Source organism: Mytilus californianus, unplaced genomic scaffold, assembly GCF_021869535.1.
Source record: "Mytilus californianus isolate M0D057914Y unplaced genomic scaffold, xbMytCali1.0.p SCAF_2, whole genome shotgun sequence".
NCBI lineage: Eukaryota > Metazoa > Mollusca > Bivalvia > Mytilida > Mytilidae > Mytilus > Mytilus californianus.
The window spans coordinates 94536668-94556009 of NW_026262668.1; the positions used below are offsets into that span (position 1 = coordinate 94536668).

At 32.2% G+C, this 19342-nt stretch overlaps 1 protein-coding gene across 1 annotated transcript in view; it reads right to left on the reverse strand.

The window, feature by feature from the left end:
• The window catches only part of LOC127730447 (calcitonin gene-related peptide type 1 receptor-like), a 73594-nt gene extending 54769 nt beyond the window's left edge, over positions 1-18825 (reverse strand). Inside the window, exon 1 of the mRNA XM_052238875.1 lies at positions 18549-18825. Coding sequence (XP_052094835.1) covers positions 18549-18666 — 118 coding nt within the window. The 5' untranslated portion in view covers positions 18667-18825. The remainder of the gene's footprint in view (positions 1-18548) is intronic.
• Between the last annotated feature and the right edge of the window lie 517 nt (positions 18826-19342).

Sequence of the window (19342 nt, forward strand, 5' to 3'; positions counted from 1 at the left end):
TGTAAATGAACAGAATTAACGATCGAATCAGATAAAAAAAAAAGAAAGCTGTTGTTGATTTAAGATGAAATAGAAGACAAAATATATTTGTTGTCAGGATTTTAGTTATTTGGCTCTGCATTCAAAATTAGGCCGAGACGTTGTTAAACGTTTCTAACCGTTGGGAAGGGATTTTACCGCAAAACATGAGGCGACAATTGAGGAAACACATTTTCATGAATAATGGTTTCTCTAAAAAAAAAAGCACCGTAACACATCCTTTTAACGGATTTATTTCAAAATCTACAAAGAAAACCGTCTGATAAAAAGTAATAGGAAAAAGACAAAACAAGATACTTGTAAATATGCTCAATTAAGGTCGACATATTAAGCTGTTTTGAAAAATTCACATAAGTTTGAAATGAAACAATATAAATAGAACCAAATGAATTGTAACTTATAATACCAGGACCAAAAAAAAATATTACTATCTGTGAATGTTGATAGACAGGTGATAGATTGATTGATTGGTGTTTTCTTTACGCCGCCTCAGCACAAAAAGGCTAAAATCGCGGCGAGTTGATAGGTAGCATCATGCATAAAAAAATAGATCAAGAGAAGCAAAAGATACCAAAGGGACATTCAAACTCATAAGTCGAAAATAAACTGACAACGCCATGACAAAAAAGAAAAAAGATAAAAAGACAAACAACATAGACAACAAAAGATTGAGTAACACGAACCCCACCAAAAAACCGGTAGTGATCTCAGGCGCTCCGGAAGGTTAAGCAGATCCTGCTCCACGTGTGGCACTCGTCGTGTTGCTCATGTAAGTACAAACCCGGTGAGAAGTCAAACTCGGTAGATCACTTAGGGTAAAAGAGGACGGGATTGTGACTACGACGATTGGAACATATCTGTCGTCATCTTAGAAACATAACAGTCATCCAACTCGTGATGGCGTCCTTAAAATTTTGGAAGGGCTGATTTCAACTACACCACTTTAAACTCTTGGTTTAATAGCTTCCTTTTGAGCAGCTACCCTCTATCAAGGAAATCATGGAATTTTGGTCCTCAATGCTCTTCAACTTCGTGCTTTATTTGGCCTTTTTAACTTGTTTGGATTCGAGCGTCACTGATGAGTCTTTTGTAAACGAAACGCGCGTCTGGCGTAAATACAAAATTTAATCCTGGTATCTATGATGAGTTTATTTACTCTATATGCAGGCGCTGCTGGAATGTTGCTACATAGAAATGGAAAGTTCACAATTGGGAAGCTGAAATCATCTCTTTTGTCGAAAAGTTTTGTTCTCAACCGACACTCATTGTCAATTTCTAGATGTAAGTCAAGATGTTGGGCAGTCTTGACTGTATCTGTTGTATCCTTTATTTCAATTTCGATGGGAAAGATGCGTTCAACATAGTCACCAAACTTTGAATTATTTAGTGAGAGGACATCATCTATATAGCGGAAAATGAAGTAAAAGATAATGATAGCTTCTTTTCATTCTTCCTAAGAAGCTCCTGTATGAAGTCTGCTTCATATGAATAAAGGAACAAGTCGACAAGAAAAGGAGCACAGTTGGTTTCCCAAGGGAATGCCGATTGTTTGATGAAAAACACGTCATTCAAACAGAGTGATTTTGTACAAAGTACGATGTATCCCTCCCTAAAACTTGTGATAAGTGTAGAAAAGTCAAATGTTTAAATACTTTTGCAAGATGAAAGAGTCTTAAATTGTATGTACTGTAACAGATCTTTGGAATTTTTTAGTACATGTATCCACATCTGATAAACGCCGCCTCTAGAATAGGTAGCTTAACAATTACTTTGATGCCCTGCTTTGGTTGCTGATAAAATAGATGTTACTAATTTAGACAATTTTTTTTCCTGTGTTCACTTATTTCGGTTGAAGTCATACAAAATTATTACTACTTAAACTGCATAGAAGTACAAAATGTAATATTAGACGTCATCCAAACTATATCATGCATATCTTAGTATGTTAATCTTTGAAAAGACGCCTTTCGTTCATAATCACTATTAAACATACATGTAGTTTTAATCGGTAATATCTGTTAGAAAAAAGTACATTTTTGATACATTTATATGGTTTAAGCAGATATTAAGGGATTTTACATTTTACAAAATCCCTAGCAATATTTTTTGATAAATTATAAATAATTATAAATAAATAAGTAATTATTATAGGGTAGATGACATAGCTTGGATGTTGTTATCACCCTGTCAAGATGTCTCAGTAGCATGAGTTCAAATCCCGCTGAGAGAAGAAATGTATATTTAATTGACGTCTTATTCGACTTATATTAGATGAATACAGTATAATAAGTTAATTACTGATAAAAGTCATGATGCATAGCTGAAACGTTCAAAATGAATAAATTATATATAATATTTATGATAAAAGTTTATGTAACCAAACATGTTCAACAGAGATAAAATGACATTAATCAACATAACCAACCTATCTAAGCGTATCTCGGCCTTTTGCATTGGGAGGGGAACATAGACTAAATGAGCTTTTTGCTCATTGAATACACATACTTTGTTGGAATTGATGTAATTTAAATATTAACCAAATCTGCTATTTAAAATCTTTACATATTTTGTTATTAAATTCTCGATGAATTTATTGACAACAACCTTTCAAGGGAATAGTTACTCCAGTTATGGGTAATCAAATACACCGATCATTACTTTGTCATTTCACTTGACCCATGTATTTAGTTGCCAAAAGGTGATTTCTTAAAACTACTAAATCAAAATTAAGTTTTTAAAAATAAAAATAATGAAGTCTGAAACTAGATAATATTCTCATTTTTGATTTATAAGTTATAAGGTTAAACAGAGTTTCAAACACACCGGGAATGTAAAAGGTGTACACGACTTACTTCTTTTTGTTTTTTTAGCATGTTTCTATACTAGTAATTTATTTTAAGATACTTTTGTCAGGTATAGACATTCTGATTACTGATCAATCTATCTGAAAGTGCTTTGTTATCTTTCCGTAGAATTTTATCAAATGGTTATGAGGGGAAAAATGATTACAATTTACTAAATCGGTTATTGTTTTACTTCTTGTCTTTAATCATAATGATGCATAGGTTCTAGGAAGAGTCTGTATGTGTATTTTAAAGTCATTGCTCACAAATTGTTTTTATGAAATGTTTGGCATTTAACTTATACAAATACGTCTGAAAAACGGACATGACATTGTATGGAATATTTGATTGGAGTTTTGTTAAGTACGATCCTTTTAGTTTTATGAGCAACATTTGATAGGATATTAGATTTTCTGGTCGATGCATCCGTTCGTTCGTCCATGCCGTTCATAAAACTTTCAAATCGAGTGTTTCCCCTATCACACAAAAAGGGCATGGTAACTTAATTGAAAAAGGGCATCTAGAGCGCGCAAAAATTAATAAAAAGGGCACCTACAGTGTATGGAAAATTAACAAAAGGGCACCTACAGTATGCTGAAAACAAGAAAGGCAATAAATTGTCATATTGCATTGGTAAAGTATGGACTGGCAGTTGTTGATGGAATCAGAACTCAAGATAGCAAGTGTATTGTTTCAAAATGATATTGTATATGCATCTTTAAATAAAGATGAAAATCAACATTATTTCGAGCAAGAGCAAGGGACCAAGGATGTATGTATATTACTAGCTATACATCTTTGTCAGACTTTGAAGGACTAAGGCATAAATTTACTAGGAAGTAATTACATGATTTGACTGATGTGGCACTTGAATATGAAGATTAGGATATAAGATCTGAAAATCTAGTTCAAAATTTCACTTCAATTAGTTTCAGGGGACAGTCCTGATAAACAAAAGTTGGACCCCTTTTTTTAAACCAGGATTCACAGTATAAATGAACTTGTAGAACTTTGTAAGACTATTGCACTGCATAATCAATATCCTTATAAAACGTTTAGATCGATATTTAGAATTCATTCCTATGGGAATTGTACAAATTCTTATTGGAACGATTCTAATAACTGTAACATGTAAATTAATCGAGAATTGATCACGTTTACTTTCGATTTACAAATGAAATGTAAACGGGAAGTGACAAGTAGATAATAAATTCAGAATGAATCCGGATTCATCTACGGATTGGTTCGTTTTTTAAAAAAAGGCAGTAAATTATCACTTTTTGAATTTGATTTGCTTAGTTAGAACTATATTTGTCTCTCTCATTTATTTTAAACTAAATTTATTTCGTATTTTACGTTTTAGTGTCTATAAATTCAGAGGAATACGTTCACGCATGCGCAGTATATCGTAAACAGTAAAGGAAGCACCTGTTTGACTCGTGAAAACTTTTCTGAACGTTTTGAATAAAGTTCTATCTTTTTAATCGAAATTGAACGTTTTATACCAAAGATCACGAAAATACGATCATTTGACGAAACAATGACAACCAAACTGCAAATTGTGATCGTTTTAGAAATATTAGAATTAAAAAGCAAACTGTCCGGGGGGAAAACAATTTTGTTCAAATGACGAAACTGCGACAAACGAACTGCAAATTGTGGTCGTTGGTCTTGAGAAATATTGAAATTAAAATGCCGACTGACTGATTTTACTGCGGGAGATTATTATGGGGGTTAATTATGAGGTTTATTAATAATTAACGGATAAGTGACCCATCCAATGGCGATAAGCGGATTAACTGTAATCACAACTTTATAACACCTGTTGTAAATGTTAATAAGCCGAGGGTCATTAACTTGTCAGAAACATGAAGGCAGGAAGAAAGTGCATTTTTGAGACAATGGCGTCATCCAAAGAAGTGGAAAAAGGGCATGGCGTCATTTAGTAAGACAAAAAAAGGGCATGGCGTCATTTAAAAAGGGCATGGCGTCTATCCATGCTAAACATGCTTGGGGGAAACACTAATTAATCATATACCAAATTCGGCTTTGACCCGAATTAAGTGGTTCACTAAACATGGTTATGAGATAACGTGAGGGGACACGGTGTCTTACAATGTATACTGAGTCACAAATTCTTGTTTCAAAGGTTTTGAATATACTTGATCATGTGTGCGTATCTTTATCAATATTCATATCCGCCTCGGTGTCTTGTGGTAGCGTGCTCGTCTCGAGTGCAGGAGATCTTGTTTTTGATCCTCAGCCACTCCAGGTCAAAGATTGGCTGCCTCTCTGCTAAGCAAGTGATATTTAGGAGTAAGAGCAAAGATTGTCGGTACGGAGCCACAATAATGTGTTGTAAAAAAAAATGGACCAGCATGTCTGTCTAATACAAAATCGGGTTCATATTCATCTTCTCGTCCTGAATATGCACATTGAAGCAACATATGCAATGAACACTTATGGTGCTACATCCTGTTGATACTTTTTTAGCGTTGTACAAAGTCGTAATCTTATACACTACATTTGAAATAAAAACATCGAAAAGGAAAATTATAAGCGTGCCGTTTTGACTGTATCGGCATTGACATCTTATTCATTATCTCATTTTTTTCTATGTTTCTTACTTATGTCACATGACTTCAATGGTTTATGCTGTAAAACAAAATCGGGGACCTATAATTTGTTTATAAATAAAATGGATAAAATACAAAAAGTTAATGTAATTTAAGGGTATAAAATATTTTGTCTTTTGTATTTGGACTCATATAGCATTTTGAATTGTCATTCCCGTTAAACAAGACAATACAGAACCTTATCCAGCACACCTTCTAAAATACAATCTGAAGGTCGTACGGTGACCTATAGTTATTAATTAATGTGCATGTCATTTGGTCTCTTGTGGTGTGGTGAGTTGTCTCATTGGAAATCATACCACATCTTATTTTTATATATAGGTATTTTTTTTATCTACAAATTTTATTATAAATGGAAAATAATTTTATTTAGAAATCAAATGGAAGCAATAATTTTTATCTCAATTTTCAACTTTTATCAAGTCAAGAAACAAATTCTGAACAACTGATTTCGACATTTCTGCACTTGTCAGATAATTCAAAATATCCTTCCAAAATTTATTTTCCCCATAAAAATATAAATTCATAGATAGACAGATAAACAAACAAAAATCACTTTTTATTGGCGGAGGAAGCCGGAGTACTAGGAGAAAACCACCGACCTTCGGTAGGAAAACTGACAATCCTATAAAGTGTCTAACAAGATTTTATGAGGGGGTAGACGAAATGACCTTAAAACGATCGTATTAAATTTTGATGTCCAAAAATAGGCAGATCGGACATATTTTGACTTTATTTACTGACTCCTTTTGTTTGGGATTAATTGTAATTATAACATTATAGAAGAGTGACATTAACCATAAAATTTTATTTTTAATGCACCCACCTAACATACGGCTTAATCATATACCATTCGAAAGCACATCATCTGCACTACCTTTTTTGACCGGTCGTCAAAAATTCGTATGGTGCAGTTTCTGTCAAATCACAACGAAAGGTCAAGGACGGACAACTTCTAATTTTACAAGAAGTCAGCATTTTTTGCATATTCTGTCTTCTGAATAATGATATTTTGTATGGACATATGTAAATCTGTTAGAACAGATGTTAATAGTAACTTATCAAAAGTAATTTGAAATATTAATGTCGGATTTTTAATAAATAGCGCTGTTTTCCAGAAATTCCATTGAAAATGACAAAAATGCATGAAAATCAAATTTTATGTCTGTGATTCAACTGTTATTCACCATGAAACTAAATAACATATTTTATTTAGTGCTAAGGATGTTTTTGACATCATTAAATTACTGCAATTACGCTTTTTGTTAATTAAACAGCCAATTCTAACAACCATGCAGTTGCCCAAAATACCGCCATCTGCAAGAAAATAGCTTTTTTAAGCTGTTCTTTGTTAAAACAATTTGTATGTAGTCGATATTATGTTGAAAAACACAAATTTTAAAAGTGCAAAAATGTTAAAGGATAGAATACACAGAAAATTCGTGCATTTAGGGAAAAGTTTGGGAGCGAAACTTTGATAATTCAATATTTCAATATGTGTATGTTTTCTTGGTTGCTTATACTGCATCTTGCATTGAATGAGGAAGTGAAAACTATTATAAGCTAGCCACTGAAATGTTCTTCATGCCTGGCCAATATATTTAATCCTATCCAAGTATGTAATTTCTTGTAAATAAATTGAGACCCTCGCAATTATATTTACTTACATTAATTTTTGAATTGGGAAATCTAGCAATTCGCAATAACAATACATTCATATCCATTAATCAAATTTACTCCCTGAATAGTTTACATATAAATACATTTTAATATAAAGATGATTGATTGATTGTTGGTGTTTGACGCAATTTTCGGTTTAGCACATTTGGCTTCTAAAGTATTTTGCGGCGATCAGTTTTAAATGGTTTAGGCCAATGGAATGCCCAAGGAACCACCGACCTTCGGAAGGAAAACTGGCAATCCCCATCAACAATACATTAGTTATAGCTATTAGTATCAAGGACGAAGTTACTGTGTAGGTGTCACAACACAAATATACCAATCAGCATTGATCACCTTTTGTAAAAGTAGGCAACCTCTAACCAAACACAGCAGTGTTGATGTTCATGTTTACTTCAGCTAAATGTTACAAGTAAAGTTTCTTAATAGAAACAAAAATATAAATGCATTTGAACCACTTTTATTTCAAATTTAATTGGCCATGATTTTGCATTAAAATTTCAATGTAGATTTGCCACATATTTTTTTTATTTTAGGCATTTAAAAAAAAAGAGCACGATCTACTATTTTTTGTAGATCATCTATTAAGCATTGGTTGATCATTGGCATATTAAAGATAGTACATGTATATTAAGAATACATATGGTTAAAATGAATTTATTTTATTCTAAAATATCTATACAATTGTGAGAAATGAAAAAAATGTGGTTGTATTAAATCCAGTGTTTTTAATTGCTTTTATGTCATCTGGTCTTAAATTATGTTCGTGGATATTTATTGTGCACTGAGCCCTCTGCTATTGATCTGACAGCGACTTTTTGCGATTTTCTCACTTTATTTTCATATTTTTTCGGTTCAAGTATCTAATGGTGCGAAGATCTCACAACAATAATAAGTGGTATAAGTTGACATGAAAAAAACGTACAAAATGTTATGTATAAGTGTTAAAAACATGGGTTAAAACAATCTAACTAAAATTAAGATCAATCACGACTCGCCTGCTCATATATCGCATGAGAATAACGAAATCAGAGAACTACATTTTAATAAGATTTGGGTTAACTTAATGAGATAGCTTGAAAGCAGGCATGTTCTGGTAAATTTCAAGCGATTACTGTTTTTAGCGCTATTTGAATATGTCTATTATGAAACAAATCCCTTCACGTATAACCTCCATATGTGCACTTTGAACTTCCATAATTCTGCCAAGCAATGTCGAAGGAATATTGCTCATTACAATTTTGAGACTTACATATGGATATGTGAATGGAAAGAACAAAAGAAAAAAGGACGTAAGGACAAGATGATTCCTATACATTTCCGCTATATCATATAAAGATAGACAGAGATGGAGAGAGAACTACGAGGTCTATCACAAATGTTTTCCAATCGTTTGATGTGTTTCAGCTTTTGGTTTTGATATGTGATAAGAGACTTTCTGTTTTGAAATTTCACTTGAAGTTCGGTAATTTATGTTGTTTTACTAACTTATTTTTTGCATCAATATCTGAGTTTTAAGTTCTGTTGTCTTTTTTCGCTCAGCTTTGAAATTTATGGTTTTCTTTTCTTTGATTGAAAGAAGGGATAAAATATTAATGAGGCAGTCTCAAACCATGGTCGAAGAAAAACAGATGACAGCATAACCATGGCGAAAAAGTAAGACAGACAAACAAATCTTCTTAAAACACTATACCGAATTGTGTGAACAATACATAAACCAGTATGGTGATTACAGTTGTTCATGAAGGTTATTCAATCTTAATTAATCTGAATTAATAATTTTCAGTCATATTTAATAAAACAACTAACAAAGTATATTATAATGGGTTAACATTAAAAGGAATTCGCCGGATTTGACATTGAAAAGCGCTTGGTACCTTTCGAACATTGAACGAGCATAATTTTCGTAAAATGTCTTTCCACATCGGGAAACTAATTTTTACCAAATATACTTCTTTTGTTCCTTAAAGTTCTTCCATAATCTTTTTTTTAAATATGGTTGATCATTATCTGACGATATTAGCAATATTATCTAGCAAAAAAAAAAAGCTAAATGATCCCCATTTGCAGATGGTGTTTTTTGGGGCAACTACAAAAGCTTCATTAGAAGGCTGCATTTGGACCTACATCATATTAACTGCAGTTTAAAATGATGAAACAATTCCCTCGGTCCATAAACAATAAATCTATTCTATTTTTGACATACAAATATTCAAATTTCAGAAAACATTTAAATTTTAATGCAATTTTATCATTTTTGGAAGTTTTTTCAAGAAATGCAATTTTTTGTTAATATAGCACAATCAACATTTAAGTTTGCACTTGATTTGAAATCATGGTAATTTGTTTTATAAGGTTTAGATCAATTTTAGAGAATAAAATGCCATACACGTACCTGAAAATGGCATTTTGTGTAATTATAGCAAACATTTGGAATGCTCAGTTTAGACCTTTGACCTTGATTTAACAAACATTGCACCGTACGAATTATTGACGACCGGGCAAAAATTAAAGTACAGGTAATAAGCTTTCGAATGATATATAATTTAGCCGTATGTTAGGTGGGTGCATTAAAGTCGTTAACTAAGCGTCTTTTTGAAAATTGTCACTCGCCTATTATAATGAGACTGAAAAATGTTTTTTTTTTGTTAAGATAAACAATAATTTTACCTGGCGTAGCCGTGCGTAATATGTATTTCGGCATTTCTCTTCGAAAAATGACTTGTTTAATGGAATAAAACGTCTGATTTGTAAATTTTCTCTTTTTTCTCCGGAATAGGCTATTAAAATATAATTTATCTTCTCTATATGTGGAAAATTTTGTGAAAATATAAGAAGTGGCAATTCTTACCTTTCATACCTTTAGTTTCATTGATAAAAAAAAATAATGTGGACTCGTCCAGTGTCCAGTTTGAAGGTCATTTAAGTTACTGCACATTTATGCATGTTCTGATTTAATCAATATACGTGTATGAAAAAATAAACAGTTTGAAGGTAAACTAATAATAACGTAATCCAATCAAATTGCGAAAGGTTCAATAACAATGTGTGGTCCACATCAGTAATAGGGGTAAACTGGGTAGGGAGAAAATGACAGATATTCTATGTTCATGTTTTGCAATAACTAATAAAAATTTGTCAACCAAAAATTTTGCTATAATTTCAAAAACATGTCCTATATTGGTATAGTTTTCGGATCTTTCATTTGCGTATTTAAGGCAATAGAAAGTTTGGGCTTCAAAAGTCTACATAATTACTGACTATAATATACAGAAAATATGCCCTTTTAAAACATTGAATGTTTCACAAATAATACATGGATACAAAGTAAAATCATTCCTTAAAACACTGCAAAAAAATTCATTCTGATTGGTATAGTGGTATTGTAATAAAGTGCGTTGAAATGGACCATGGTAAAGCAAACATCGAATTCCCTCACAAAATGTTATCACACACTATAGTCAACTAAGACTGGAGTCGAGCGCACCTGCCACGTGCAGGATTCAAACTCACAACCTCAGTGTTGACAGGCTAGTGATACTACTTAGACCACTCGGCCACCGCACCGAGGCCCCCAATAACTGTGTGAGCGGTCATATGATGTTTTTATTACAATAAGCATGCTGATTGTTAATTGTGTCCAAAAATTTACTAAGCACTAAAATAACATCAATAATTGTCACTCAAAGATATATTTTAATCCGTGTTACGATATTTACTGGAATTTCTGAATAGGAAAATGTTCATTTAAAATACGTCTATAATATTTTGAGGGACTTTTGTATCATGTTCTGCATGTTTCATGGATGATTTTCATTCAAAAGCATAGATATGTAATGTGCTGAGATCTTGCAAACTAAGGAATTCTCCATCCTTGACCTTCAAACTTAATTTGTCGGAAATACACTCAAAGAGGGTTTGACGACTTTATTTTATAATGTTCATTTACTAAATAGAAAAAAAAACGTTTTCGCTGTTTTTTCTTCTTTGGTCGGGTTGTTGCCTTTTTGACACATTCCCCGTTTCCACTCTCTATCATATAAGCATTGTTTTGTTTAAATTTACTAAACGATTTCCTTGATTAAGTGAAATATATCTTGTTCGTAGTTGCAGAATTTGCACGATGACGTAAGCATTACAATCTCAAATTATTTGTTAAAGTTTAGAGTTCAAATAGAAACAAATGCATTGTGTTTGGCTCATCACCAATAAGGCCAATACATCTTGACATTCTGAAATTAAAGGGATAACAAGTTTTAGCTTTCTTAAAAGCTTTGGAGTGCTTCGCTGTATCATACTTTTAAGTAAGATGTGGTTTATGTGGTTTCTTAAGTATGAGAAAGGTGTTAGTTATCTCCTTTGTGTATATACTCATAAGTGTGTTATTATAAGTCCGTCTTATATGGAATGTATTATAGTATATTGTGATTCATCCATGAATATTTTCTATAAAAACTCAAATTGGCCAATTTCCACAAAACATAAAAGGAACGTTAGGATTGATAGAATATAGAATTAGGAGATGTGGTGTGATTGCCAATGAGACAACTATCCACCAAAGTTCAAATGAAGTGGATGTAAGCAATCATAGGCAACCGTACGGCCTTCAACAATGAAAAAACCCATACCGTATAGTCTGCTTTAAACGGCTTCGACATGAAAAATATGAAAACAATTCATTTGAGAAAACTTACGGCCTAATTTATAACAAAACAATTTACGAAAATCAAATATGACAGACATGAATCAACCACTGAACTACAGGCTCCTGACTTGGGACAGGCACATGTGGCGGGGTTAAACATATCTGAAGGCGCCAACCCTACCTCTAACCTTGGTCAGAAGTTTTACAATACAACATAAGAACAAACCATAAAATTAGTTGAAAACGGCTTAACTCATCAGATCGATACAAAGCCGAATAGTATCTAACAAAAACACAGACCGGACGTGGCAGGGAATTTATACATCCCTCACAACAAAAAAGACACAAAGTATCTGAGATCTGAGAGTACTCGCAGTTACTGACAGCTAGTTCAAGGCCAATAACAACTTACAAAATAATCATGTATCTAAGACTAAAATATCAATCAGTGCATATCCAACATCCAATGGATTTAGTGTACAGACGTTATTGTCAGTCAGAGAAAAACATGACCTTGTGCAATGCCAAAATATAGGTTTCGACAGATTGTAGAACCGTGAATGTGCATATGTGTATAACAATAGTATTTAGTATGGTTTTAATTGACTGATAACAAAATCAATATTTATACCAATAAAAACAATATTCAAAGATCTAATTACAGTGTTGAATTGGTAACTTTTTAGAATCAGTTTATTTAAAGGTTTGATAAGTTTACTCGGATCGTATCTAAATTTTCGGGCTCGGTAAACAACATCACCGTAAAATAAGAAGAAAGCTTCATTTTGATTTTCAAATTTTTTAGTTGCGTCATTCCAGAGGTATGTCATATAATGGTTTGATTTTGAAAATTAATGATTCGTCATTCCACAGTTATGAGACTTTGACGGTCACATTAATAATAGGTATTGTTCTACATGTAATGCACTAGATCTAGTATGCTTTGATCAATTTATTACACACTTTACTATGTTGTTGGTATAGGAGAATATAGATTTGCTTTGTATTTTGAAAATTTATGGTTTATCGATCGTGCCAGAGTTTTAGTACATTTAACTGTCATTTTTGACGAAATAATTATTTGCATATGGATACTGTTCATCGTGCATGTTTTTACTAACTTGTTATTAGATACCTTCTTAATATTCCACATCATTATCACAACAATTATAATGCACAATTCGGGGGTATCAAGTGCTATTTGGTGAGCTGGATTTTTCTATATCATTTGGTTTTATAACATGGAACACATGTATTCTGACAAAATTCTTGAGGTCATTGGCAGTAATATATAGTAAGATGACCACTCAGTAAATTGTTCATCTTTGTCCCTCCTCTTATTTATCAATATAAATTTGACGCGACATATAGCAAGGTAAACCGGTGAGGGCAATCGGGTATCGGATCGGATCTTGAATACCCATACTGATTTTTTTCCGAAATCAATATCTTCTCCTGTCCAGAAAATGTTCCCGATTCTATATCTCATTCTAGCCAATAGAATCTTTCCCACATCATAAGGCAACCAATGAGAACCCTATATGTGTTACGTGATAATTCCAAGATGGCGTGAATATCGATGCGAAGGAATAAAATTACATTTTAAGATCATAGTAAGATTTTACAGTATATTTCACAACAAATATATTTTTTTTAATATCAGCTGTCACACAATGTATCAGCTGTTTGTATTTTATTTTAGATAATGACTGCCTAAAAATGCATTTGAATAAAAGATAATTGAGGTCAACGATCAAAGAATTTTCAGACGATGCACAATTATTGATGTGACAATAATATTGTATTTCAAGGTATTAACTTTTCTTTGTTTTTGATATTATTCTTGCATATTTGGATATTTATTACCTTCAATTCAAAGAAAGTAAACACGAAAAAATCTAAGAATGAATTATCGAAGCTATACTTTGGAAATAACATGTAGCTAACCATCAATTCTTTAATCGTTGGAATTACTCACATCTATAAAAATGCGTTTGTAGGTTTAAAAGGAGTCAGGAGATACCAAGGAGACATTCAAAACTCATAACACGAAAGAAACTAACAAAGCCATGTCATAATAAAGCGAAAGACAAACAATTTCACAAAATATACATAGACTGAAACTATAGAGACTGAGCCAACCCTTCCTATTAGTCGCCATTTGTGAGCTTCTGACCACATTAAGACAGATCTGTATGACAATCATCAACCACAACAGTGCGTAGTCTAGAAGGAAAGATATACACTCGGAAAAGACTTGGACAAGAAAGGGAAAAAATGTGGGCACCAAATGGAATCAATGAAAAGGAGAAGTTCAAATCGCACAGTGCTTAACAAAGCCGCTGGATTGTGTTGTTTCATTTGTGATGAATATATACACTGTCTTGTCTATTGTAAATACTTAATTTGCATGAACTTCCAAGATATTATAATTATGCAAGTCTAAGTTTTCTGCAAGCGTTGTTTTCGTTTTTAGTTTGTATTACACAGGGTAATTTTACTCACGTGAATTAAGATTCATGTGAATCTCATGTGAAATTCACGTGAATTTCACCTCAAACGAGCTTATACGTATACTGATTTCACATGAGTTTCACGTGAATCTAATGTGAAACTCACGTAAATTTCATGTGAAAATCAAATGAATTTTTCACGTGAAATTCACGTGAATTTTCAAAATAAAGTTATTCAAATTTGATTAAAAACATGAACAATACCTTTTTTTATGTTCATGTGAAATTCACGTGAACAATTTCACAAGAGATTCATGTGAATATTTTCACGTGAGTTTCACGTACAAGCTCGTTTGAGGTGAGTTTCACATGTGAAATTCACCTGAGCAAAATTTGCCAGTGTATGGCCAAGATTTCTGTTAATCAGCACAGAATAAGACGCCATTTTACATCAGGTTGTTCTGCTTTTATCCAATTATGATATTTAGGTTTGCAAAATACTGGTTAATTGTACATGAATTATGTATCAATTATAATTTATACAACAATACAACTAGTACATAACATGTATATATATATACATTGTGTACCATGCTTTTAAGACAATTTGATACATGATTTCGGCAAGTATACTTGGTGATATAAATCATTTATAATGTACTTCACGGGTATTAAGTTTTAGTTTCATAAAGTTTACATGACGTGTCGAATGGACCAGATTACAACTAGTTATACTGCAAAGTAAAGCTTAATCAAAGTGGTTATATACATATTATTCAAATTTGCTTGTAATCTACAAAATCTGAAATTATTAGACTTTATTTATTTTATCTGAAGTTTCATTTTGAGTGCACTAAAACATTCAATATATTGAAAATGATGCATATATTTCAATGCTATACGGACAATTTATCATTATAATTGCTTTAAGTATGCGTGTACTGTGTGATAATTCAAGCAATAAAACGGATACATTTTAAGTCCAAAAATAGATGTACAGGGAATATTAAGTAATGCAGTTAGCAAAGCTTGTGAACAATTATTGATACATGCATACAACTTCAATCATGTTTACAAGGGCCTATTATCAATGCTAAAAATAAACTTGTCCTTACTTTCTATAGGTTTTAAATGTTTCAGTTCTAAAACATAATCCCAACTTCAAGCTTGATATTTTTAATATTATTATTCTATAATAGTTCTTATTTCACTTTCTACTTTACTTTAAGGGGAATGTTAACAATCACACAAATAGGAAAATCTATTTTATTTTATTTCTAATAAAATTTTACTGCGTATAGATAGTTATAATTGTTAATTTATATTTCATGTTTAATTACTTGACATTGTTTTAGATATTTTAACCTTGGAACCTTGTGGTACTAGTAGGCTTTTAGTGCAGATAACTTGTATTAACTCTAATCCTAAAAGGGATTTCATCGTATCAGGAATATGACAGTATTTATCCATTTGTTTCAGGTTGGTATACTTTTGTTTCCCGGACTTTAACATTTAAGCTTTGTGTTCATTTGTAATTGAATGTCTTAGTATAGATTATGTAGTGGTTTTCATCTTTAAATTTCACTTGCCGTGTTGTTTTCTCTTCTCTTTCTATTTTTAAGGAAAGAATGGGGCTTAGGGTGGTTTCACATTGATGCAAAGCTCTTGGTTTTGAAAAATCAGGATTTGTAGAATTTTTATCTTGAATTGATGATATTCTAATGCACATTTAATGTTATTATGCTGGTTAAATTGATCAATTAGGTCTTAACTAAAAAAAATTTAAAAAAATAGCTGACAAAAACAAGATCACATCGAAAATGCTTTGTACAGATTCTGTGATTTAAGGATCTACAATTTGCCCGTTCCTAAAAAATCTGTATCAACCATGGTCATATTTATGAAACGAAGTAAGGCTAATTATTTTACTGTCTTAAAGTCAATAACGAGGAATGCATGTGTAAAGAGTAGAACAGTAAAATGTTTGGATCCATCCTCACTCTAAACAATGGAATACATTTTATCTTTCTTTTTCATTCTCTTTGTTTTTGAGGTCCAACCTTTGGCAAGAATGTTGCCTCATTGCCTTAAAGAAAGCTACGCCATACACTGGTTAAAGTTGTTAAAATTAGTGATAATAGTTAACAGATTGCAGAATTAATGTACATTCAGATTACTGGTTGTTTAAATGATTCCTCCAGGTATATCCTTGATTTTGTATTTTGTAACATCTGGTATTACAACAACGTATGGATAAAAAGGTTCAAATAATGATTCAAAAAGTATTTGATATAAATTGTCTGTGTTTGGTAATAATATACAAATTAGGTATCATTGGTGTTTGTCCATTACGATGCACTACATTTGCGCGTAAAAATCATTATATTTGAAAGCATTCATTTTACATGTAAAACAGGCTAAATATTATGAATTTATAAAAACTTTGTCCTATAAAATCTAAAATGCCAAATAAAACATAGCAAATCTCGAGAGTAAAAAAAATAATGATTCTTACACCACAATATTATTATGGATTTTTGAGGCACACATCTTTAAACTCTCTTACCGACTCGGTGATCTCGTGGTAGCGTGCTCACCTCGAGTATGGGAGGTCGTTGATTCAAACCCCGATGTCCTATAGCCATTTTCCCCCATGCCAATCTTTCCGGGGGAAAACTAGTTCCCCAGGAAAAATTGTCATGATCCCAGTTTTCCCCTTTAGTGTAATGGGGGGAAAACCATGATCTAGCCTATTTTCCCCCTCTAGTAGCAGAAGAAGCTCATTTCCCCCTCTTTTATTAACGTCGACGACGTAACTTGGAAATTAATCATTCATTTAAAGATAGTAACCATTCTTTTAATTATTTTTCGTTACCACACTATCATCGTATCATCATAGATTCAATACCAGATGATTTATATATATATATATATATATATATATATATATGAAGCATAGTGTGATGTGGTGATCACATCTATTCTCCTCTGTGAACCCTTGGTATGTGTTGCGGGACTTTTTTTAGTAGATCGTAAGGCCCAATGGTCAACACGTGTTCTAGTTGAAGTCCACATGAAGAATGAGTTTTGTCGGATGGTTATAGGAATGTTTGAATGATGTGTCCTTGGATATGATTTCTTTATATATTTTTATATATGCCGTCCAGATAAGACTGCTTATTATTATGGGGGAGGGGAATGGCTATTAACACCGGTCGCGTGAATCTAGACTTGAACATTGATATTTGCTGCTTCACCGCTAAGCACGCGGTATTTAGGAGAGCAAAGATTGGTCGGGTCGGAGTCAACTTCCGAATAACGTCTCCGGGTAGGGTGACATGTCTCCCTGGGGACTGTTACCTTGTGAACTAGCACATTAAAAATCCGGCTGTGTGTCGGTCTTGTAAAATGCAGGGTTTATATTCATATCATATTACCATGCTCTCGTCCATCTATCCACCCATCCGTTAAACAGCCATCCATCAACCCATCCGTTAAACAGCCATCCATCCACACATCCGCTAAACAGCCATCTATCCACCCATCCGTTAAACTTTTTATCCAAATTCTGTGTACAGCTGCTTGTGTTTTAAGTCCTTTAGGTTTGGTATATGTGGTTGTTTGAAGTTTCAAGATAGTGTCCAGAAACACAAAATTTTATGGATGTGTTGGGATGCAATAGTCAAAAATGACTTAACTTATTAATTTTTAATGATTACTTTTCGGTATTTTAATGAAACAGGATACCGTTCAATCTTCAATATTCTCAAATAATAAATTACATATAGGCCATGGGTTCTTACTGGATTTCCTAGGATCGTTTTATATAATTGATAAAATTATCTGGATTTATTAACCAAATATTCTAATTATTAAACACATTCTGTTCAGTTTTCACAACGAAGTTTTTCTCAGCATATATAATAAAAATTGCCCGAAAAAAGCACAAAAAAAAGTGATGAAGAAATGATATGTTTTGGCACAAGACGATCTACCAAGCACTCGACCAATTAATGTAGTTTGTGCACATGTGTACCGCATCAGCAAATACGATTTTCCAGCCGTTTAGTGCATTTTTTGGACATCTACAATTCAACTTTTAAATGGATTAAACTTGATCAAATTAATACATAGGTAAGGGTGTTACGTTTTACGTGACCTATAACAATAAACTAGCACTTTTGAATATAAAAAAAACCATTATATCCTTCCAGAGTTGAAAAAAAAAACATAAAAAATTATATATACTTACCATCCCCTGGATACTCCTGTTTTAAAACTGTTTGGTCGCAGTACGTTTTTGCTTTTTTTATACTCCAGTCATAAATGTCATCGAAAGAAAGATCTTTTTTACTTGTACCATTTTCCATTGTACTAAACTCAACAAAATGTGAAATCACATTTATGTTTCTTTGAATTTACACTTGTTACTTCAACACCTTTAAAAATATGTCGCTCAAATACATCATGCATACAATTATAAACATTAAAATAAACTTTTCCTACATGTTATTGTATTTCTAGGTCCTAAAATAGATACTACAGAACTGAACAGATTGGTGAAAAATATAACATTGAACCGTATAAATTGTTATTCTAATTTACACGAGTTGCTAGTAAAGATACAAAAGAATGAGTTTTTTGTAAGTAATTATGTTATTTGATATCTCCAATCATCATGAGCGTAATCTAGTATAATGTTTTATCACGTTATTTATGTAATGTCCCAGTATTTTTAACCCCACATATATGCTGAATGTTAGTCAAAACAAGACAAACAAAACTCTTCTTCAAATTGAGGTAAAATTCTCAGATTCTTGTTTACAAAGCAACTAAACCAATTAAACAATTTAAACCCCATTTTAAACATTTAATGTATAATAATTTATTTGACAGTAGAAAGATAAAACGAACAACTGCTTACCAAAAGAGGTTTCTACGGAAGCCGATAAGGGCCATTCAAAAAAAAATTTTTATGTCGTAATTACAACATAACATGTCGTAATAACGACATCGCTATGTCGTAATTTCGACATAACATGTCGT